Source organism: Platichthys flesus, chromosome 19, assembly GCF_949316205.1.
Source record: "Platichthys flesus chromosome 19, fPlaFle2.1, whole genome shotgun sequence".
Lineage (NCBI taxonomy): Eukaryota > Metazoa > Chordata > Actinopteri > Pleuronectiformes > Pleuronectidae > Platichthys > Platichthys flesus.
This window is the reverse complement of record NC_084963.1, coordinates 587,049-609,729: the sequence shown is the minus strand read 5'-3', so window position 1 is coordinate 609,729 and position 22,681 is coordinate 587,049. Positions and strand designations below refer to the sequence as shown.

The 22,681-nt window shown below is 48.7% G+C and overlaps 2 protein-coding genes across 6 annotated transcripts; one reads left to right on the top strand and one right to left on the bottom strand.

Moving 5' to 3' along the window:
• Positions 1–184: 184 nt before the first annotated feature.
• On the top strand, positions 185–17,563 carry pkn3 (protein kinase N3). Of its 4 annotated transcripts, none has more exons than XM_062413002.1 (22): positions 194–572; positions 1,864–2,140; positions 2,216–2,385; positions 2,920–3,043; positions 3,490–3,641; positions 3,781–3,991; positions 4,083–4,265; positions 4,706–4,815; positions 5,770–5,913; positions 6,019–6,094; positions 6,253–6,412; positions 6,640–6,730; positions 6,867–6,928; positions 14,943–15,012; positions 15,132–15,223; positions 15,311–15,487; positions 15,621–15,683; positions 15,755–15,831; positions 15,910–16,052; positions 16,172–16,279; positions 16,376–16,456; positions 16,941–17,563. In XM_062413002.1, the coding sequence occupies exons 1-22, from the start codon at positions 552–554 to the stop codon at positions 17,139–17,141; spliced, it is 2,793 nt and encodes a 930-aa protein (XP_062268986.1). In that variant the 5' UTR covers positions 194–551; the 3' UTR covers positions 17,142–17,563. The 4 variants fall into 4 exon arrangements, with proteins under 4 accessions (XP_062268984.1, XP_062268983.1, XP_062268986.1 ...); XM_062413001.1 differs by having other exon boundaries at positions 195–572; positions 3,472–3,641; XM_062413000.1 differs by having other exon boundaries at positions 185–572; positions 16,172–16,456.
• Positions 17,542–22,532, bottom strand: zdhhc12b (zinc finger DHHC-type palmitoyltransferase 12b). 2 transcript variants are annotated; one of them, XM_062413004.1, is made up of 6 exons: positions 22,488–22,532; positions 22,141–22,385; positions 21,333–21,472; positions 21,135–21,227; positions 19,806–19,972; positions 17,542–19,189 (listed from the first exon to the last, which is right to left on the bottom strand). In XM_062413004.1, the coding sequence occupies exons 2-6, from the start codon at positions 22,235–22,237 to the stop codon at positions 18,874–18,876; spliced, it is 813 nt and encodes a 270-aa protein (XP_062268988.1). In that variant the 5' UTR covers positions 22,238–22,385; positions 22,488–22,532; the 3' UTR covers positions 17,542–18,873. The 2 variants fall into 2 exon arrangements, with proteins under 2 accessions (XP_062268988.1, XP_062268987.1); XM_062413003.1 differs by having other exon boundaries at positions 22,141–22,526.
• Positions 22,533–22,681: the final 149 nt, after the last annotated feature.

Below are 22,681 nucleotides of genomic sequence, written 5' to 3'. Positions count from 1 at the left end.
CACAGAAGTAAATACATGTACTGACAAACATCCACCAAACAATAACTCAATAAAAAAACATAAAACAGCTGTTGTGTTCAGCTCAAAGTAGAAAGGTATTGATGAATAAATAGTTTAAAATTCTTTGGCTCATTCGTATTCGATCAGATGAAATGATTTAAATATTTAGACTCATTCTCTATTTACGGCTGCAGGTACCTCGACAGGTGCAGTGAATAACCCAACCCGATTGGCTCCTGCAGCCTCGGTGTCATCACCCCTGGATGTCCAATCAAGCCGCTGACTGGCCGGTGACGTCACGGTGGCGTCGGGGTGATTCAAACCTCAGTTGAGATTCTGCTGCGCGAGACGCGCACGCACCTGCGGCTCAGGTGAGACCACAAGAGACCAGCGGAGGCTAGAGAGGAGAAGCTAGGTTAGGCTAAGCTAAGCTAAGCTAAACTAAACTAGCCGTGCCGTGCCGTGCCGTGCCCCCGGACCTGTGTCACCTGCTCCCCCACCTGTAGAGGACCGTGTGGGCCCCCCCCCCCAGATGTCCCCCGACCCCCACCATGTCCGCTCCATCTCTTCAGGTGAGTTCAGTGACGCGACTCTTTAGAAAGCAGAGGTTTCTACCAGCCGGTGACGTCACTCACCGGACAACACCTGAGGTGCAGGTGCGTTAAATAACACGCACGCGCTGGACTTTCTTGTTTGTCCGGTTGTTGCTCAGTTCCGGTTTGTGCGTCCGTGACGCGAGCATTTAACCGAAACTCTGCTGAACTTTGTTCAACTTGAACTAAACAGAGATTTAATGTTTAGTGTTCTGAACAAACAGAAGTGAATGTGTGTGTGTTTGTGTGTGTTTGTGTGTGTTGGTCTGTGTTGGTCCTGGAGACGAGTCGAGTCACTGTCGCTCTATTATCTCAACTAACACCAGAAGAACGATCCTCTGTCATAGTGACAGTCAGTGAATTGTGTTATTTATTCATCATTATTAATAATTGTGTTGAATGATTCCTGTCAAAGTGTGTATCTTTGAAGCCTCTACTTCCTGGGACAGGTTTGTTTTGATTGACAGGAGGTGTGTCTACAGAGGATTATGTCTATGAGCAAAAACCTGAATTCTGTCTGAATTCTTCATACACAAACTGACAGAACCTGTTGTGTTGTTTGTTCCTACACATAATTCAAGTTTAAGTTTCCCACAGGTCTGATGTAAACAAGGTCTCTCACGTTTATAGAATTTAAAATCCTCTCTTTGAATATCTAGTAGTTTTGTTTCATAGAGTTAAATCCCAGATCTCACTGATTTATCAGCTAACATCTGCTGATGTGAGTCTTTCACAGATTATCAGTGGCTGTCTATATATTTGTGATATGAAAACTTTTATTTTACAGACTGATTGATGAATATATGAATGAATATGAAAAATTAACTTAAATCTGCGCATTAATGTTTATATTTTGTATAAAATCTTTATTTTCATAAGTCAAGTTCTATATATTTCGTTGTACTTTTGTACCATACAAAACTGATGTGGACCATAGACTTTTATATATATTATATTTTATATTTTATATATATATATTATAATATAATATATATATATATTATATATATAAATATTATATATATATATATATATATATATATATATATATATATAATATGGTCTGCGCAACTGAGGCTGCTGATCAAGTTGCTGCTTTAGTTTTGAACTCATCCACAAGGGGGCGGCCTAATATCATCTGTTGCTTGTGCAACTGTCACATCTTTGTTTTAACTGCATCAGCAGCTGGTTTTATAGAAATGATACGTGTGTAAATTATGTTATGGTTGTGTACGTGTAGCTGTGTGAACCCCAGTTGTGTGTCTCTCAGAACGGAAACCTGCGGGGGCTGGACGAGGTGGATATCCTGGACCCACAGTTCCAGCAGCGGTTGGAAGATGCTCGCACGCTGCTCCGGCAGGAGATCCAGCGCGAGCTGAAGATCAAGGAGGCGGCTGAGAGGCTGCGCCGCGCCGTCACCAACCGCAAGAGCGCCGCCGACGTGGAGGGGCAGCTCAAGGCCTCGAGCCGCAAGCTGGACCAGCTGCACTGGGAGCTGCAGGAGCTGAACGCCAGGTCCATGGGAACCGAGAGAGACAGCACCACAGGTCAGGAAACAGGACGCACTATATATAGAGTTTATATATAAGTATTCATTATAAATACTCCTACTGTTTACACAGGAAGCCTAGAAGAAGAAGAGGCTCAGTCAGCAGAGTCGTGTCAGTGGCAGGACGTCACGTCACCGGTGGCCGGTCGGGTCAGAACCCTGAAGAAACAGCTGACCATGGAGACCAAAGTCAAACAGGGCGCGGAGAACATGATCCACACGTACAGATCCAGCACAGTGAAGGTACACAAACACACACAAACACACACAGACACACACACACACGCGTGCCAGGAGGGCAGCTGCAGAAGGGCGACAGCTTTCTGCTCTCAAGGTTGTTTTGTGTGTTTTCTGGATTGTGAATGTTCCGACTTTTTAATCCACCAGCCGGACGTCACATCCTTGACATTGTTGTATTTTTGTATGATACAATGACACAAAAGGATTTTCTATCACACACTTGCACACACTCAGGGTCACGTGGGGTTTCTGTGCAGCACTGACTTCATGCTGTGAACTGCTGGCACAGACAAACACACTTTCTGTTTGAAAAACCTTCTGCTCATGTCTCATTTCATGTGAAGCAGATCTTTGGTCTTTGTGTGATTTATGCTTTGAGATCTGCTCATTAGAAAGAAACTAGAGATTCTAACATCTGTCTGCTCCAGTCGTAGGTGAGGAGCACGTGTTTATCTTCGTGTTTCTTTGGTATTTTGCGTACCAGTGGTTTTATTAATGAGTTGTGATGCAGCAGGTGACGGTTGGTTTTGTTTCCAGGACAGGAAGATGCTCTCCACGGCTCAGCAGATGTTACAGGACAGTCGCACCAAGATCGAGCTGCTGCGGATGCAGATCGTTAAAGTCAGTCAGGCCAGAGACGACGAGCGAGATGGAACCCACGGTAAAAAACACACTAAGTCTCATGATGTGTTGACTCTGACTGTGTCCTCCCACTGGATATTACCCATGATCCTCTGCTTCCTGAGCCTGAAGATCTGCAGCTGGAACAAATCCACCAAACTGTTCAGAATTCTTCATGTTTCACAGTTTCCTGCTAAATATTGGAGATAAACTCTGGTTTTTAATAAATTCAGAGATTTTTGAACTGATCTCAGTTCAGCTTCACTCTTCAGCTGGTTGTGTCTGTGACTCTCAGTCAGTTGTTCTCTCGGGAGATGAACCCACTCAGCAGAGTCACAGAGAACAGACGCTCAGGGAGAGAAGAGCGTCAGTGTTGATTCACTCATACTTTGTGTTTTGAGTTATTTTGAATACAAGACAAAAGAGTTTCATTCATTTTCTTGCTGGTATAAATCTGTTATATCTCAGGTGGCTTCTCTGCATCAGGTCCGGCTGTGGAGCTGACCAGCCCCGTGGAGCTGCGGGTGGCCGAGCTCATGCACCACATGAAGATCGAGTCCGCCGTCGCAGAAGGAGCCAAGAACGTGGTGAGGCAGCTGAGCGGGAGGAAGATCCAGGATCGGAGGATAGTGGCCGAGGTGTGTAAGATGTGGAGGGTTCAGGTCAACGAGTCGGCCACGGACCATCTCCTGTGGGTTCTTCTGTGTGAAACACAAACTCCAGAACATGTCCAGTGTTGTGCGTCTCCCAGCAGTGTTCTGTGTGTGTGTCCCTCAGGCTCAGGCACGAATGCAGGAGTCCTCTCAGAAGGTGGATTTGCTGCGTCTGTCCCTGGAGAGACGTTTGAGCGAGCTGCCTCAGGATCATCCCAAACACACTGCCATCAGAGAGGAGCTGGCGTCTGGAACCTCTCTGTCCTACGGCACGCCGAAGAAACTGTCCAGCGCCCTGTCCTCGTCCTCCTTCTTCAAACCCACCAGTCTAACAGGTTCCTGCTCAGATTGAATTCCACTGTTTTCCTTTCATTTCCTTGGTTTCTCTGACCTCCTCTTGTCATTTCTACAACATCTGACCTTCAGGGCGATTGGAGGTTTGCCTGATGGGCTGCCAGGACCTGCTGGAGGCGGTTCCAGGTCGCAGCCGCGTGACCAGCATCCCGTCCGCCTCCGGAAGCGTCTCGGACGCGAAGTCTCTGAAGGTGAGAGCCGGCCTATCAGGACGCAGTGCCAATGGAAAGAAGACCCAGGCCGAAGAAATGTCCTGTGAGTTCACACGTCCCTTCTGTAAACTGTCATCTCATCCATCTTTAAATACTCATCAGATAAAGATGGATGTCAGGACAGCTCTTCACACGTTATTCCAAATCATCTGGATCGCCCCCTGGTGGCTGGTCAGTGTAGGTCATAAACTATCTTTGGAAAAATGCCTCTAACTCAGGAGTGTTTTAATGGTACGTGTATTTTGGGGCTTGAGTCCATGTCCCATCTGCTAACATGTAGGAGACTATGACCTTTACTGCAGCCAGCCACCAGGGGGCGATCAGAATTCTTTAAGCTTTCATTTCATCCACATTTATTTTCCATGTATTATTACGACTGAATTCAGTCTCGCTGTGTATTAACAGCAGCTGACATGATGTTTGACTCATTTGGAACCTCCCCTCAGCCTGTGTTATTAACCGTGTTGCGTCTCTGTGTCTCAGCGGAGATCAGCGCCGTGTTGAAGGTGGACAACCGGATCGTGGGACACACACACTGGAGACAGCTGGGTAAAGAGGCCTGGGGCCAGAGCTTCAGCATTGAACTGGAAAGGGTCAGAAACTTTCACTTCACTAAGCAAATTAAATAACATCTGAGCCACAAGGTTCTTTTTATATCCACTCCCTGATGTGAGCGCGGCTCCACATGTTGTTCATCTCGATTTAATCTGAAATATGTGGAATTTATTCTCCTTAATTGATAGATTTCATTTTCACTCAGTGCAGGTTTGCCAGTAATTGATGTTTTTTCTCCTCACGTCTGAATCCGTGTAGTTCGGTCTCTTGTAGCACGGCAGCAATTCATTCTTCATTGATCAATAAACACACACTTAAGTCATTTCAAGTGATTCATTCTTTTTTATGATAAAAGGGCAAATATCTCTGGTTTCAGTTTCATACATGTGAATATTTCCTTTGCTCCTCTCATGACAGATAAGTGAAACAAGACATTTGAGCGATCAATACAATTATCTCACATTTTCTGAATTAAACAACTTATCTCTTCAAGGAGACGTTAATCAGATAAATCGATAAAGAGCTGATTGTTCTCTGCAGTCAGTTTTCTGCTGACCCTCGACTTCATAACGTTTGACATCAGTCTCCTCTGATGTTGAACATCTGTTCGATGCTCTGACTCCGTGTGAGTCTGTGATCGTCTCGACCTTCTCCTGTAATCCGTCACTAATCCTCCCGCTTGCTCTAATCTGGTTGGAACCATAACGGCGTCTCTGCTGAGGACTCTGGTTTTCACCCCCGACGCTCGTTCTCACTGGTTCACTGAGACCAGTGTTATCGCCATCGCCACAGTAGTTTCTCCTCCATGATCGGAAGGTGAAGGGGATTCAGGTGGTTGCAATATGCTGCGTCACCTCTAGATGTCACTAAATCCTCCACAGTGCACCTTTAGTTACGAGGCCGGGTTAGTTACCGACTGGTTGATTAAACCCTCCCAGGTCCCGGACATCGCTTCATTGGAATCTGTTTGTCTGTTTGTTCTGTGGTTCCAGTCCAGGGAGCTGGAGATCGCCGTGTACTGGAGAGACTGGCGTGCGCTGAGCGGAGTGAAGTTCCTGCGGTTGGAGGATTTCCTGGATAACCAGCGACACGGCATGTGTCTGCACCTGGAGCCTCAGGGCCTCCTCTTCATCGAGGTCCTCACTCTCCTTCCTCTGACGCCTGCATGACTGTTAGAATCAAACTACGCTTCTTATCATCAGGCAAAGGATATAGAATATTCAAACTTTGTTTGTTTCCAGGTGACATTTATCAACCCCGTCATCGAGCGGCGCTCCAAGCTCCAGAGGCAGAGGAGAATCTTCCCCAAAGAAAAAGGCAAATATTGGAAAAATATTGAGTTTTATAAGTTCAGTTAGATACTCAGTGGATCTCTTGATATAAATATCATGAAGCACATAGAGTTCAGATTTTGATTTTGATTTGAATCTGCACCAAACTTCACAAGTGGCTCATCCTGTCGCCTGCGTCCACAGGGAAGGACTTCCTGCGTGCCGCTCAGATGAACATGAACTTCGCCACCTGGGGCCGTCTGATGATGAGCATCCTGCCTCCCTGCAGCTCCCTGGACTCCATGAGTCCTCCGCTAGCGGGCCCTCCCCCCGGCCACTCGTCCTCCGCCGCTCCTCAGTCGCAGTAAGACTCCTTCTCTTTGTCACGTGTATGAAGGAGCCATCTGAAAAGTGAGCTCACTGATCCTCTGACTCCATGCTCCTCTGAGGTGAGAGAGGAAGTGACTGCAGAGCAACGTGATCATTGACCTGAGCTCACAGAGAAGACACACGGGTCTTATAATGAAGAGAGTTATTTAGGAGATGAAGAACTCACAGTTTGATTGACAGACCTGTCTTTGTTTTCTTCAGAGAAGCTGCTGTCGTGAATCTGAACTTCTTTGAAGATCAACCTGGACGATCTCCACATCGCTCCAGAAGGATCATCAAAGACTCTCTGCTGGTGAGTGACAGCAGCTCCACCAGGAACTGATGTGAACCAATATTTATCATGAGTGATGTCTAATAATTCATCATCTGAGGCCGTGAGTTTGTTTGTGGATGTGTCTCTTTACTTCTGATTATCTGGTTGAAAACAGTCTCCACGTGAAAACAAGAGTCCGAAGCCGAACAGACAACCGTCCGTCCACTGTCCTGCTCAGTAAGACGCTCTCTGCACTTTGTCTGGAATGTTTTCAGGGTTTCAGTTTCCTGGAGTGTTCTAGATTGGATTCAGGAAAAAAATGTAACTTTGATAAATTGAAAATGTGTCTTGACATTTAAACCACGGGTTAGGGTTAGTCAGTGTCTCTGTGTCTAAGTGTCTCTATGTCTCTGTGTCTCTGTGTCTCTGTGTCTCTATGTCTCTGTGTCTTTATGTCTCTATGTCTCTGTGTCTCTGTGTCTCTGTGTCTCTGTGTCTCTGTGTCTCAGTGTCTCAGTGTCTCTTTGTCTCTTTGTCTGTATGTCTCTATGTCTCAGTGTCTTTGTCTCTATGTCTCTGTGTCTCTATGTCTCTATGTCTCTATGTCTCTTTGTCTCAGTGTCTCTGTGTCTCTATGTCTCTGTGTCTCTTTGTCTCTATGTCTCAGTGTCTCTGTGTCTCTGTGTCTCTGTGTCTCTGTGTCTTTGTCTCTATGTCTCAGTGTCTCTGTGTCTTTGTCTCTATGTCTCTGTGTCTCAGTGTCTCAGCGTCTCTGTGTCTCAGTGTCTCTGTGTCTCTGTGTCTCTGTGTCTTTGTCTCTATGTCTCAGTGTCTCTGTGTCTCAGTGTCTCAGTGTCTCAGCGTCTCAGCGTCTCTGTGTCTCAGTGTCTCTGTGTCTCTGTGTCTCTGTGTCTTTGTCTCTATGTCTCAGTGTCTCTGTGTCTCTGTGTCTTTGTCTCTATGTCTCTGTGTCTCAGCGTCTCAGTGTCTCTGTGTCTCTGTGTCTCAGTGTCTCAGTGTCTCTTTGTCTCTTTGTCTGTATGTCTCTATGTCTCAGTGTCTTTGTCTCTATGTCTCTGTGTCTCTATGTCTCTATGTCTCTATGTCTCAGTGTCTCAGTGTCTCTATGTCTCTATGTCTCTATGTCTCTATGTCTCAGTCTCTCCGTGTCTCTCCGTGTCTCAGTCTCTCCGTGTCTCCGTGTCTCTGTGTCTTTGTCTCTCCGTGTCTCTGTGTCTCTGTGTCTCTGTGTCTTTGTCTCTCAGTGTCTCTATGTCTCTGTGTCTCTGTGTCTCTGTCTCTATGTCTCTGTGTCTTTGTCTCTATGTCTCTATGTCTCTGTGTCTCTGTGTCTCTGTGTCTCTATGTCTCTATGTCTCTGTGTCTCTGTGTCTCTGTGTCTCTGTGTCTTTGTCTCTATGTCTCTATGTCTCTGTGTCTTTGTCTCTATGTCTCTGTGTCTCTGTGTCTCTGTCTCTATGTCTCTGTGTCTTTGTCTCTATGTCTCTGTGTCTCTGTGTCTCTGTGTCTCTGTGTCTCTGTGTCTCTGTGTCTCCGTGTCTCTGTGTCTCTGTGTCTCAGTGTCTCTGTCTCTCCGTGTCTCTGTCTCTCCGTGTCTCCGTGTCTCTGTGTCTCTGTGTCTCTGTGTCTTTGTCTCTATGTCTCTGTGTCTTTGTCTCTATGTCTCTGTGTCTCTGTGTCTCCGTGTCTCCGTGTCTCCGTGTCTCCGTGTCTCCGTGTCTCCGTGTCTCTGTGTCTCAGTGTCTCTGTCTCTCCGTGTCTCCGTGTCTCTGTGTCTCTGTGTCTCCGTGTCTCCGTGTCTCAGTGTCTCTGTGTCTCAGTGTCTCTGTCTCTCCGTGTCTCTGTGTCTCTGTGTCTCTGTGTCTTTGTCTCTATGTCTCTGTGTCTTTGTCTCTATGTCTCTGTGTCTCTATGTCTCTGTGTCTTTGTCTCTATGTCTCTGTGTCTCTGTGTCTCTGTGTCTCTGTGTCTCTATGTCTCTATGTCTCTGTGTCTCTGTGTCTCTGTGTCTCCGTGTCTCCGTGTCTCCGTGTCTCCGTGTCTCAGTGTCTCTGTGTCTCTGTGTCTCTAAGTCTCCGTGTCTCTATGTCTCTATGTCTCTATGTCTCTGTGTCTCCGTGTCTCCGTGTCTCCGTGTCTCAGTGTCTCAGTGTCTCAGTGTCTCTGTGTCTCTGTGTCTCTGTCTCTATGTCTCTGTGTCTTTGTCTCTATGTCTCTGTGTCTCTGTGTCTCTATGTCTCTGTGTCTCCGTGTCTCCGTGTCTCCGTGTCTCCGTGTCTCCGTGTCTCCGTGTCTCCGTGTCTCCGTGTCTCCGTGTCTCCGTGTCTCAGTGTCTCTGTGTCTCTGTGTCTCTGTGTCTCCGTGTCTCCGTGTCTCCGTGTCTCCGTGTCTCCGTGTCTCAGTGTCTCAGTGTCTCTGTGTCTCTGTGTCTCTGTGTCTCTGTCTCTATGTCTCTGTGTCTCTGTGTCTCTATGTCTCTATGTCTCTATGTCTCTGTGTCTCCGTGTCTCCGTGTCTCCGTGTCTCCGTGTCTCCGTGTCTCCGTGTCTCTGTGTCTCTAAGTCTCCGTGTCTCTATGTCTCTGTGTCTCTGTGTCTCGGTGTCTCGGTGTCTCGGTGTCTCTGTGTCTCTGTGTCTCCGTGTCTCAGTGTCTCTGTCTCTCCGTGTCTCCGTGTCTCTGTGTCTCTGTGTCTCCGTGTCTCCGTGTCTCAGTGTCTCTGTGTCTCAGTGTCTCTGTCTCTCCGTGTCTCTGTGTCTCTGTGTCTCTGTGTCTTTGTCTCTATGTCTCTGTGTCTTTGTCTCTATGTCTCTGTCTCTATGTCTCTGTGTCTCTGTGTCTCTGTGTCTCTGTGTCTCTATGTCTCTATGTCTCTATGTCTCTGTGTCTCTGTGTCTCCGTGTCTCCGTGTCTCCGTGTCTCCGTGTCTCCGTGTCTCAGTGTCTCTGTGTCTCTGTGTCTCTGTGTCTCTAAGTCTCCGTGTCTCCGTGTCTCTATGTCTCTATGTCTCTATGTCTCTGTGTCTCTGTGTCTCCGTGTCTCCGTGTCTCCGTGTCTCAGTGTCTCTGTGTCTCTGTGTCTCTGTGTCTCTGTCTCTATGTCTCTGTGTCTTTGTCTCTATGTCTCTGTGTCTCTGTGTCTCTATGTCTCTGTGTCTCTGTGTCTCCGTGTCTCCGTGTCTCCGTGTCTCCGTGTCTCCGTGTCTCCGTGTCTCCGTGTCTCAGTGTCTCAGTGTCTCTGTGTCTCTGTGTCTCTGTGTCTCCGTGTCTCTGTGTCTCTGTGTCTCTGTGTCTTTGTCTCTATGTCTCTGTGTCTTTGTCTCTGTGTCTCTGTGTCTCTGTCTCTATGTCTCTGTGTCTTTGTCTCTGTGTCTCTGTGTCTCTGTGTCTCTATGTCTCTATGTCTCTATGTCTCTATGTCTCCGTGTCTCCGTGTCTCCGTGTCTCCGTGTCTCCGTGTCTCCGTGTCTCCGTGTCTCGGTGTCTCGGTGTCTCGGTGTCTCTATGTCTCTGTGTCTTTGTCTCTGTGTCTCTGTGTCTCTGTCTCTGTGTCTCTGTGTCTCTGTGTCTCTGTGTCTCTATGTCTCTATGTCTCTATGTCTCTATGTCTCTATGTCTCTGTGTCTCTGTGTCTCCGTGTCTCCGTGTCTCCGTGTCTCCGTGTCTCCGTGTCTCCGTGTCTCCGTGTCTCCGTGTCTCTAAGTCTCCGTGTCTCCGTGTCTCTGTGTCTCGGTGTCTCGGTGTCTCGGTGTCTCTGTGTCTCTGTGTCTCTGTGTCTCTGTGTCTTTGTCTCTCAGTGTCTCTGTGTCTCTATGTCTCTGTGTCTCTGTGTCTCTGTGTCTCTGTGTCTCTAAGTCTCCGTGTCTCTATGTCTCTATGTCTCTGTGTCTCTGTGTCTCTGTGTCTCAGTGTCTCTGTGTCTCTGTGTCTCTGTGTCTCTGTGTCTTTGTCTCTATGTCTCAGTGTCTCTGTGTCTCAGTGTCTCAGTGTCTCAGCGTCTCAGCGTCTCTGTGTCTCAGTGTCTCTGTGTCTCTGTGTCTCTGTGTCTTTGTCTCTATGTCTCAGTGTCTCTGTGTCTCTGTGTCTTTGTCTCTATGTCTCTGTGTCTCAGCGTCTCAGCGTCTCAGTGTCTCTGTGTCTCTGTGTCTCAGTGTCTCAGTGTCTCTTTGTCTCTTTGTCTGTATGTCTCTATGTCTCAGTGTCTTTGTCTCTATGTCTCTGTGTCTCTATGTCTCTATGTCTCTATGTCTCAGTGTCTCAGTGTCTCTATGTCTCTATGTCTCTATGTCTCTATGTCTCAGTCTCTCCGTGTCTCTCCGTGTCTCAGTCTCTCCGTGTCTCCGTGTCTCTGTGTCTTTGTCTCTCCGTGTCTCTGTGTCTCTGTGTCTCTGTGTCTTTGTCTCTCAGTGTCTCTATGTCTCTGTGTCTCTGTGTCTCTGTCTCTATGTCTCTGTGTCTTTGTCTCTATGTCTCTATGTCTCTGTGTCTCTGTGTCTCTGTGTCTCTATGTCTCTATGTCTCTGTGTCTCTGTGTCTCTGTGTCTCTGTGTCTTTGTCTCTATGTCTCTATGTCTCTGTGTCTTTGTCTCTATGTCTCTGTGTCTCTGTGTCTCTGTCTCTATGTCTCTGTGTCTTTGTCTCTATGTCTCTGTGTCTCTGTGTCTCTGTGTCTCTGTGTCTCTGTGTCTCCGTGTCTCTGTGTCTCTGTGTCTCAGTGTCTCTGTCTCTCCGTGTCTCTGTCTCTCCGTGTCTCCGTGTCTCTGTGTCTCTGTGTCTCTGTGTCTTTGTCTCTATGTCTCTGTGTCTTTGTCTCTATGTCTCTGTGTCTCTGTGTCTCCGTGTCTCCGTGTCTCCGTGTCTCCGTGTCTCCGTGTCTCTGTGTCTCAGTGTCTCTGTCTCTCCGTGTCTCCGTGTCTCTGTGTCTCTGTGTCTCCGTGTCTCCGTGTCTCAGTGTCTCTGTGTCTCAGTGTCTCTGTCTCTCCGTGTCTCTGTGTCTCTGTGTCTCTGTGTCTTTGTCTCTATGTCTCTGTGTCTTTGTCTCTATGTCTCTGTGTCTCTATGTCTCTGTGTCTTTGTCTCTATGTCTCTGTGTCTCTGTGTCTCTGTGTCTCTGTGTCTCTATGTCTCTATGTCTCTGTGTCTCTGTGTCTCTGTGTCTCCGTGTCTCCGTGTCTCCGTGTCTCCGTGTCTCCGTGTCTCAGTGTCTCTGTGTCTCTGTGTCTCTAAGTCTCCGTGTCTCTATGTCTCTATGTCTCTATGTCTCTGTGTCTCCGTGTCTCCGTGTCTCCGTGTCTCAGTGTCTCAGTGTCTCAGTGTCTCTGTGTCTCTGTGTCTCTGTCTCTATGTCTCTGTGTCTTTGTCTCTATGTCTCTGTGTCTCTGTGTCTCTATGTCTCTGTGTCTCCGTGTCTCCGTGTCTCCGTGTCTCCGTGTCTCCGTGTCTCCGTGTCTCCGTGTCTCCGTGTCTCCGTGTCTCAGTGTCTCTGTGTCTCTGTGTCTCTGTGTCTCCGTGTCTCCGTGTCTCTGTGTCTCTGTGTCTCTGTGTCTTTGTCTCTATGTCTCTGTGTCTTTGTCTCTGTGTCTCTGTGTCTCTGTGTCTCTGTGTCTCTGTCTCTATGTCTCTGTGTCTTTGTCTCTGTGTCTCTGTGTCTCTGTGTCTCTGTGTCTCTATGTCTCTATGTCTCCGTGTCTCCGTGTCTCCGTGTCTCCGTGTCTCCGTGTCTCCGTGTCTCCGTGTCTCGGTGTCTCGGTGTCTCGGTGTCTCGGTGTCTCTATGTCTCTGTGTCTTTGTCTCTGTGTCTCTGTCTCTATGTCTCTGTGTCTCTGTGTCTCTGTGTCTCTATGTCTCTATGTCTCTATGTCTCTATGTCTCTGTGTCTCCGTGTCTCCGTGTCTCCGTGTCTCCGTGTCTCCGTGTCTCCGTGTCTCCGTGTCTCTGTGTCTCTAAGTCTCCGTGTCTCTATGTCTCTGTGTCTCTGTGTCTCGGTGTCTCGGTGTCTCGGTGTCTCTGTGTCTCTGTGTCTCCGTGTCTCAGTGTCTCTGTCTCTCCGTGTCTCCGTGTCTCTGTGTCTCTGTGTCTCCGTGTCTCCGTGTCTCAGTGTCTCTGTGTCTCAGTGTCTCTGTCTCTCCGTGTCTCTGTGTCTCTGTGTCTCTGTGTCTTTGTCTCTATGTCTCTGTGTCTTTGTCTCTATGTCTCTGTGTCTCTATGTCTCTGTGTCTTTGTCTCTATGTCTCTGTGTCTCTGTGTCTCTGTGTCTCTGTGTCTCTATGTCTCTATGTCTCTATGTCTCTGTGTCTCTGTGTCTCCGTGTCTCCGTGTCTCCGTGTCTCCGTGTCTCAGTGTCTCTGTGTCTCTGTGTCTCTAAGTCTCCGTGTCTCCGTGTCTCCATGTCTCTATGTCTCTGTGTCTCCGTGTCTCCGTGTCTCCGTGTCTCCGTGTCTCAGTGTCTCAGTGTCTCAGTGTCTCTGTGTCTCTGTGTCTCTGTGTCTCTGTCTCTATGTCTCTGTGTCTCTGTGTCTCTATGTCTCTATGTCTCTATGTCTCTATGTCTCTATGTCTCTGTGTCTCCGTGTCTCCGTGTCTCCGTGTCTCCGTGTCTCCGTGTCTCCGTGTCTCCGTGTCTCTGTGTCTCTAAGTCTCCGTGTCTCTATGTCTCTGTGTCTCTGTGTCTCGGTGTCTCGGTGTCTCGGTGTCTCTGTGTCTCTGTGTCTCCGTGTCTCAGTGTCTCTGTCTCTCCGTGTCTCCGTGTCTCTGTGTCTCTGTGTCTCCGTGTCTCCGTGTCTCAGTGTCTCTGTGTCTCAGTGTCTCTGTCTCTCCGTGTCTCTGTGTCTCTGTGTCTCTGTGTCTTTGTCTCTATGTCTCTGTGTCTTTGTCTCTATGTCTCTGTCTCTATGTCTCTGTGTCTCTGTGTCTCTGTGTCTCTGTGTCTCTATGTCTCTATGTCTCTATGTCTCTGTGTCTCTGTGTCTCCGTGTCTCCGTGTCTCCGTGTCTCCGTGTCTCCGTGTCTCCGTGTCTCAGTGTCTCTGTGTCTCTGTGTCTCTGTGTCTCTAAGTCTCCGTGTCTCCGTGTCTCTATGTCTCTATGTCTCTATGTCTCTGTGTCTCTGTGTCTCCGTGTCTCCGTGTCTCCGTGTCTCTGTGTCTCTGTGTCTCTGTGTCTCTGTCTCTATGTCTCTGTGTCTTTGTCTCTATGTCTCTGTGTCTCTGTGTCTCTATGTCTCTGTGTCTCTGTGTCTCCGTGTCTCCGTGTCTCCGTGTCTCCGTGTCTCCGTGTCTCCGTGTCTCAGTGTCTCAGTGTCTCTGTGTCTCTGTGTCTCTGTGTCTCCGTGTCTCTGTGTCTCTGTGTCTCTGTGTCTTTGTCTCTATGTCTCTGTGTCTTTGTCTCTGTGTCTCTGTGTCTCTGTCTCTATGTCTCTGTGTCTTTGTCTCTGTGTCTCTGTGTCTCTGTGTCTCTATGTCTCTATGTCTCTATGTCTCTATGTCTCCGTGTCTCCGTGTCTCCGTGTCTCCGTGTCTCCGTGTCTCCGTGTCTCCGTGTCTCGGTGTCTCGGTGTCTCGGTGTCTCTATGTCTCTGTGTCTTTGTCTCTGTGTCTCTGTGTCTCTGTCTCTGTGTCTCTGTGTCTCTGTGTCTCTGTGTCTCTATGTCTCTATGTCTCTATGTCTCTATGTCTCTGTGTCTCTGTGTCTCCGTGTCTCCGTGTCTCCGTGTCTCCGTGTCTCCGTGTCTCCGTGTCTCCGTGTCTCCGTGTCTCCGTGTCTCTAAGTCTCCGTGTCTCCGTGTCTCTGTGTCTCGGTGTCTCGGTGTCTCGGTGTCTCTGTGTCTCTGTGTCTCTGTGTCTCCGTGTCTCTGTGTCTTTGTCTCTCAGTGTCTCTGTGTCTCTATGTCTCTGTGTCTCTGTGTCTCTGTGTCTCTGTGTCTCTAAGTCTCCGTGTCTCTATGTCTCTATGTCTCTGTGTCTCTGTGTCTCTGTGTCTCGGTGTCTCGGTGTCTCGGTGTCTCTGTGTCTCCGTGTCTCTGTGTCTTTGTCTCTCAGTGTCTCTGTGTCTCCGTGTCTCTATGTCTCTATGTCTCTGTGTCTCTGTGTCTCTGTGTCTCGGTGTCTCGGTGTCTCGGTGTCTCCGTGTCTCTGTGTCTCCGTGTCTCTGTGTCTTTGTCTCTCAGTGTCTCTGTGTCTCCGTGTCTCTGTGTCTCCGTGTCTCCTGACATCTGAGCCTCTTGTTTTCTCGTGCAGGACGGATGAAGCGCTGCAGATGGACGACTTCAACTGTATTTCCGTCCTGGGACGAGGTCACTTTGGAAAGGTAAACCTCCGCCCTCTGAGAAATGAGGGTTCAGAGCACAACACTGAGTTTGACATGTTGTTCACATGTTGTTAACGTGTTGTTAAACTCAGTGGTTGAAATGTTTCTCCTGATCCAAGGTGCTGATGGCCGAGTATAAGAAGTCAGGGAAGCTGTACGCCATCAAAGCCCTGAAGAAGGGAGACATCGTGACACGGGACGAAGTCGACAGGTGAGGGAGATCTCCACTTCGCTGCTTTGCTCTTCATCAGAGGTTTGAACCCAGCGTTCAGGAACCAGCTCTGTGTGTTTGTTTCAGCCTCATGTGTGAGAAGAGAATCTTTGAGGTCATCAACACGTCTCAGCATCCGTTCCTCGTGAACCTGTACGGCTGCTTCCAGACCGAGGACCACGTGTGCTTCGTGATGGCCTACTCCTCCGGAGGAGACCTCATGACGCACATTCACACCAGCATCTTCACGGAGAAACAAGCCCGGTGAGAACACGCCGCTCTCCCTCAACATAGGCACATTTACCTCTGTGTAGATTTTAGAATTTAGTAAATACACATAAATTCACATTGTGTAAGAGAACGGTTTGAGTGATCTGAGACGTTGTGTTGTGTGCAGGTTCTACTCGTCGTGTGTGCTGCTCGGTCTGGAGTTCCTCCACCAGAAGCACATCGTGTACAGGTGCGTGTTCAGGACAGTGAGTCTGAGCTGGTGTCTCCATCAGGATCCTCACGTGTCTGTTTGTGTCTCAGGGATCTGAAGCTGGACAACCTGCTGATGGACGCTGACGGGTTTGTCAGGATAGCAGACTTTGGTCTGTGCAAAGAAGGTAAAGACATTTTTGTGATGTAATGTAAATTGGAAAGCGTCTTCTATGGGATGCAAACGTTTTCTCCTCCATGTGCAGGGATGGGACACGGGGATCGAACGTCTACTTTCTGCGGCACGCCGGAGTTTCTGGCTCCAGAGGTCCTGACTGACAACAACTACACTCGCAGTGTGGACTGGTGGGGGCTGGGGGTTCTCATCTACGAGATGCTGGTGGGGGAGGTCAGTGAAATCCTGCTTTCATTCACAAACTGAGATCCACACTAAACGACTGGAAACATGTCACATGACCAGTCACCTACACAGGAGGAACTGAAGCTCTGATCTGTCTGTTCTGTCAGTCGCCCTTCCCCGGTGACGATGAGGAGGAGGTGTTCGACAGCATCGTGAACGACGACGTTCGATTCCCTCGCTTCCTGTCTCCAGAGTCGGTGTCTCTCATCCAGAAGGTCGGTCTCCGCTCAGACTCTCAGCTCCGTTTGATTCCACCTCGGGGTTCGAACCCCCGAGGCCTCGTGTCCTGTTCTCAATCGTTTCTGTTTCAGCTGCTGCAGAAGAATCCTGGGACGAGACTCGGAGGCGGAGAAGAAGACGCTGCGGAAATCAAGAGACACAGATTCTTCCAGGTTTTTATTTGCCAAAAATATGAATATGAAAATATGAAAAGTGAAAGTGATTCTACTTCAAGATTATAAACTGGAGTCAGATGAAGTTTTAAAGTTTTCTGATCCCTAGACGCATGTCAGTGGAGCCTCGTTAACGAAGCTCTGTCTCTTAATCAGAATCTTTATCGGTCTCAGCTGTCAATCAGGACGTCCCAGGCTGTTGTCATTGTCTCTCTCTCTCTGTATATATATATATATATATATATATATATTTATATACACTCACTCACTCATATCATGTCGTCCATCTTTATTTTCAGTTCAGTCTGAATAGTCAGCACATTGAAGAATAAATGAAAACTGTTGAAATTTCAGTTAAAGAGATTTTATACGTGTTTATTTATTATAATCATCAGCCAGTCAGATATATAGATTATCATGTTGAGCCTGGTGACGATGGACTGTGTGTGTGGACGTGTTGATCTGAACCCTCGTCTGTCCCCAGGGGACGGACTGGGACGCTCTCCTGGCCAAGAAGGCGAAGCCGCCGTTCCTGCCGGTGATCCGGGCGCCGCAGGACGTCAGTAACTTCGACGAGGAGTTCACGCGCCTGAAGCCGGTGCTCACGCCCCCCCGGACTCCGTGCGTCCTCACGGCCGAGCAGCAAGACATCTTCATCGACTTTGACTTCTCGTTCATGAGATGACCACCGGGTGGCGCCCTCCTCCGTCCAGCTGTAGTGTACTTGATGAACATCAGGATTGAGTGCGTGTGTGGGCGGGACCTCAGCACCACCACTCATGTGACTTACTGCACAGACTCTGGCTGCAAAGCACATCCTCACCAGCAGAGGGCAGCGTTCGTATCTGAGATCTTTTGTCTGGACAGAGGACGGAAGACGTGTCGTCCATCTTTATTTACAGTCAGTGGTCGTCACGCGCTCTGAAACATGACTCAGCGTTTACTGCCGTCTCACTAACAGTTGTTTTCTATTGGGATGTATAAGTCTGGGAGATGGTTATTTTAAAATGTTTCTCAGTGTTTTTCTTTTTAAAATAAGATGTCAAACTGTAAAGTGTAAAACTACATGAAGCAAAACGAATGAATAAATTTAATTCATCAAACATTTATTTATTCATGTTTACAGTCATTTTCAAAGTAGTAAAACACATTGCATGACAGTTTTGCATATAATCCAGAGGAACACTAATGAGTTCATATAAATAAGATGAGTTAATTCCTCACTAACTGTACATGAAGGTCGACTTCACACTTATTGCTCTTCACCAGGTTTCTATTGCACTAACGACCTCTGCTCCAGTTTCACTTCATCTAAACACTCGTACAAAAGTCTAAAGACGTGTTCTGCTTTCAAATAGTTACAAAATGATAAATACAATATAAAATAGCTTGAAAGTCAAAGTCTTCTGGACATCGTGGTCAGATTGAACACAAGTTATGATACAGTCTGTTTTTTCAACCATTAAATAAAAAGAGAATAAGAGTCTCAGACTTCGGCTGCTTCCACCGATACGTTTCAGTTTTAGAAATGAAAACCGTCCAGTGTGGACGCCAGGTGTCGTAAAGCTTGTACAGGAAGCTCCTCCCCGGAAACACCTCAATATTAAAGCGTAAATAAAGGACTGAGCAGTTTTCATCTGGGAGGAGGAGGGGGGTCTTAAAGAGACAGGAGCTAAAAGACAGAGGCTGAAGAGAGGAGCTGCAGCTGGACAGTCTGAGGAACATGATTCTGAGCATTAGAACATGAAACCATAACCTGAAGATGAGCAGTGTTTCATGGAGGACTGAACGTATCGGTGTGGAAACAGCTTCGGTCCGAAGCTCCTTCTGAGACTCTGTTGATCTTCTGTACAGAATAAATAAGACAATTCAATCACTTCATGTGAAACCGAACGAACCTGGAAAACAAACGGCAGCAAATCTGTATAAATCTCTTGATTTAGTGAACATAGAAACCATCGATCCAACTATTTACGTTAATTACTAGATATTGAATCAAGAGTAAACTTCAGAATGATGTACCAGTCCATTCGTCATTTAACCATGTGACTGTAACAGATCCAGTGGAGTCCGGGTTCAGAGGGACGAGGTGAAGAAACACTCAGAACCTGAAAGTGCCGCAGGCAGTAAAGACCTGAGATGTGTGAGAGCTGCTGGTCGTCTGCAGAGACGTTAACGAGGAGCAGACGTCTCACTCGGAGGAAACATCTGTTCACAGATCAGAGGACGAGATGTTCCTGATGTGGAATCATGTGGAGCACGACACAGACAAAGCTCCGGGACGAGGAACCGAGGAACCGAGGGAATGTTCCAGAGTCATGACACAAAACACATGTGCCCATATAAAAGGTAAACCGATCACAAGGAGAGTTGAGTGGGTGACGTGGTTCTTCAGGACTTCACGTCTCGGTCTGGTCCTACACCGGGTCGCTGCCCTCCCTGAAGTAGACCTGCTCCCACACCACGCTGCCCCACACGCAGAAGAACCCCCACAGGTTCTGGACGCTGCCGCGGTCGAACGGGTTCTCGTCGGCGCCGCAGTGTCTGAGGTAGGAGATGCGGTGGCGGGACATGAACTCCCAGGTGGTGGTGTTCAGAGACACCAGGTAGAGGTGCGAGCCGAGCAGCAGCAGGACGATGAGCGACAGCAGAGCCTCCAGAGCGACCACGCCCAGCAGCACGCCATTGGTCCGCAGCCACAGCTGCCAGCTGGGGGCGTGGCTGAGCCCCGTCCTGGGGGGACAAGCAGGAGACATACGATGTGTGGAGGGGTGAGAGGATGGAGTCCTCTCACCCCTCCACAGGGGGACGGAGACGAGAGGGGACGGAGACGTGAGGGGACGGAGACGAGAGGGGACGGAGACGTGAGGGGAGGGAGTCGAGAGGGGACGGAGTCAAGAGGGGACGGAGACCTGAGGGGACGGAGACGTGAGGGGACGGAGACGAGAGGGGACGGAGACCTGAGGGGACGGAGACGTGAGGGGACGGAGTCAAGAGGGGACGGAGACGAGACGGAGACGAGAGGGGACGGAGACGAGAGAGGACGGAGACGTGAGAGGACGGAGACGAGAGGGGACGGAGACGTGAGGGGACGGAGACGTGAGGGGACGGAGACGTGAGGGGACGGAGACGTGAGAGGACGGAGACGAGAGGGGACGGAGACGAGAGAGGACGGAGACGAGAGGGGACGGAGACGAGAGGTGACGGAGACGAGAGAGGACGGAGACGAGAGGGGACGGAGACGAGAGGGGACGGAGACGAGAGAGGACGGAGACGAGAGAGGACGGAGACGTGAGGGGACGGAGACGAGAGAGGGGACGGAGACGAGAGGGGACGGAGACGTACTCACCAGGCGATGTGAAGCCCCCACAGCAGCACCAGCAGCTGCACGGCCAGGTACAGAACGAACCAGCGGTGGTTCCTCTCCCCGACACAGTTCTCGATCCAGGGGCAGTGGTGGTCGTACCGCCGCACACAGTGCTGACACGTCTGGCAGTGCTTCGATCTCATTGGCTGCTGCTTGAAACAGAGGTCATGTGTTTAGAAGAGAAACAAAGAAGAGTTTCCAGCTCTAGACTCAACGTAGTGATGAGGTTCCACTGAACGTCTCACAGAGGTTCTGCTGAGCACACACTCCTGCTGCTGGGTCATGTGACCGGTTCACTGGAGGTCACGTGCTTCTGTAACTTAGAACCAGTCATCCTACACCACTGGTCCGACAAGACTCAGGTTTCAGTCTGATGCTGACGAGTCCCTCAACATCCTGCTGCTTCCTCCAGAGCTCTCCACCACATCTCAGCCTTCATCACCTCCTCTTCCTCCAGAGCTCTCCACCACATCTCAGCCTTCATCACCTCCTCTTCCTCCAGAGCTCTCCACCACATCTCAGCCTTCATCACCTCCTCTTCCTCCAGAGCTCTCCACCACACATCAGCCTTCATCACCTCCTCTTCCTCCAGAGCTCTCCACCACACATCAGCCTTCATCACCTCCTCTTCCTCCAGAGCTCTCCACCACATCTCAGCCTTCATCACCTCCTCTTCCTCCAGAGCTCTCCACCACATCTCAGCCTTCATCACCTCCTCTTCCTCCAGAGCTATCCACCACACATCAGTCTTCATCACCTCCTCTTCCTCCAGAGCTCTCAACCACACATCAGTCTTCATCACCTCCTCTTCCTCCAGAGCTCTCCACCACATCTGAGCCTTCATCACCTCCTCTTCCTCCAGAGCTCTCCACCACACATCAGCCTTCATCACCTCCTCTTCCTCCAGAGCTCTCCACCACATCTCAGCCTTCATCACCTCCTCTTCCTCCAGAGCTCTCCACCACATCTCAGCCTTCATCACCTCCTCTTCCTCCAGAGCTCTCCACCACACATCAGCCTTCATCACCTCCTCTTCCTCCAGAGCTCTCCACCACACATCAGCCTTCATCACCTCCTCTTCCTCCAGAGCTCTCCACCACACATCAGCCTTCATCACCTCCTCTTCCTCCGTCACTGAAAGCATCTGAACCAAGATGTGGTGGAAAGCTCCAGAACCTTGAGTTGATTTTATCACCAAACTTCTGAATCAAGTTCCAGAATCACTTGATCACTTTTACCTTCTTGTGGAGATAAAAACAAACTGTTACAACTGGAGCCTGTGGCAGCCGCTGAGCAAGGCAGGCGTCGTACCTGCAGCAGACAGTGTCCACAGCGGCGCTGCCTCAGGGACTTGGTGGTGGGGGGGATCATGTCCTGCTGCTCCTCGGTCACTCCCAGCGTGAACTGAAACCACACGAGAGACAAACTGGTGAGAGAAGCAGCGACTGGTTTCCTGTTCAGTCCTCACTGGTCTGACGAGTCTTCACCAGCAGCGGTGTCAGAACTCACCTGGAGACCAGAGTCGTCCGACAGGATGAAGCCCGGGTCCATCAGGGACACGGCGAAGTAGAGCAGCACCGAGCCCAGGACGAGCAGGACGAAGAGGACGGGCCGGACCAGCTGACCCGTCTCCTCCTGCTTCCTCAGCTCTGTCTCAGGGACAACGTGTCATTACTCACATGGACCCGCACGGGGACACCATCACATGCTGGCCAACCTTTTACTTTAGAGTCAAGAATGCACAATGTGCAGGAATGTTTGTTTTAATTTTGATATTTGTATGTATTTGGATAAAGGGCAGAAATGTTTAATATCTGTCGATATCAATAATTATCACGATTAAAGTGTTAAACTCCAAAGTATCGACATCGGCCCCAAACCTCCACATGATTCTAATATCTCATACAATTATTATATACACATCACACACGTACACATTATACATGTACACAGTATACATGTACATATACACATTCACAGTATACATGTACACAGTGTACATGTACACTACATACATATACTTGTACACAGTATACATGTACATATACACATTCACAGTATACATGTACACAGTGTACATGTACACTACATACATATACTTGTACACAGTATACATGTACATATACACATTTACAGTATACATGTACACAGTGTACATGTACACTATATACATATACTTGTACACAGTATACATGTACATATACACATTCACAATATACATGTACACAGTATACATATACATATACTTGTACACAGTATACATGTACATATACACATTCACAGTATACATGTACACAGTATACATGTAGTGTCTCACCTGTGTCGTGCAGGAAGAGGATCAACGTTATGACCCAGGTCAGAATCACGTGAGCGGTTCTCACCACGAACCCGGAACCGAACACGTTTTTGAACATGGTCCTCACATGACACTTCCGTGCACGTTCACACGCACAGTTAGCGACGAACTAGCGATAATTGATCCAGAGCGACCGACGTCCTGCTGCCGCGCCCCCTAGCGGCGACCACCGCAGCGACTGCACCGGAGACTGAAGGGGAAATGATCTGGAGACAGGAAGTCCGGCTTCCGATAAATCAACATTAAAACTGGTGTAAACTCAGATTTAACTCAGATTAAACTCAGTCTCAGATTATTGTGACACGAACCGTCCGCTTGTTTTCTGTTGTCTTCTCTCTCTGCTCTGATTGGCCAGCACCGGTCAAATGACAACCCAGGCTACGGTGGCCGGGATACGCCGAAAAGCGATTTTGTATTAGGTAGCATTTATCTTTCTTTTTCTTTGTAAACATATAGTTGTGTAAACATATAGTTTTGATACATGTACATATATCAAACAAAA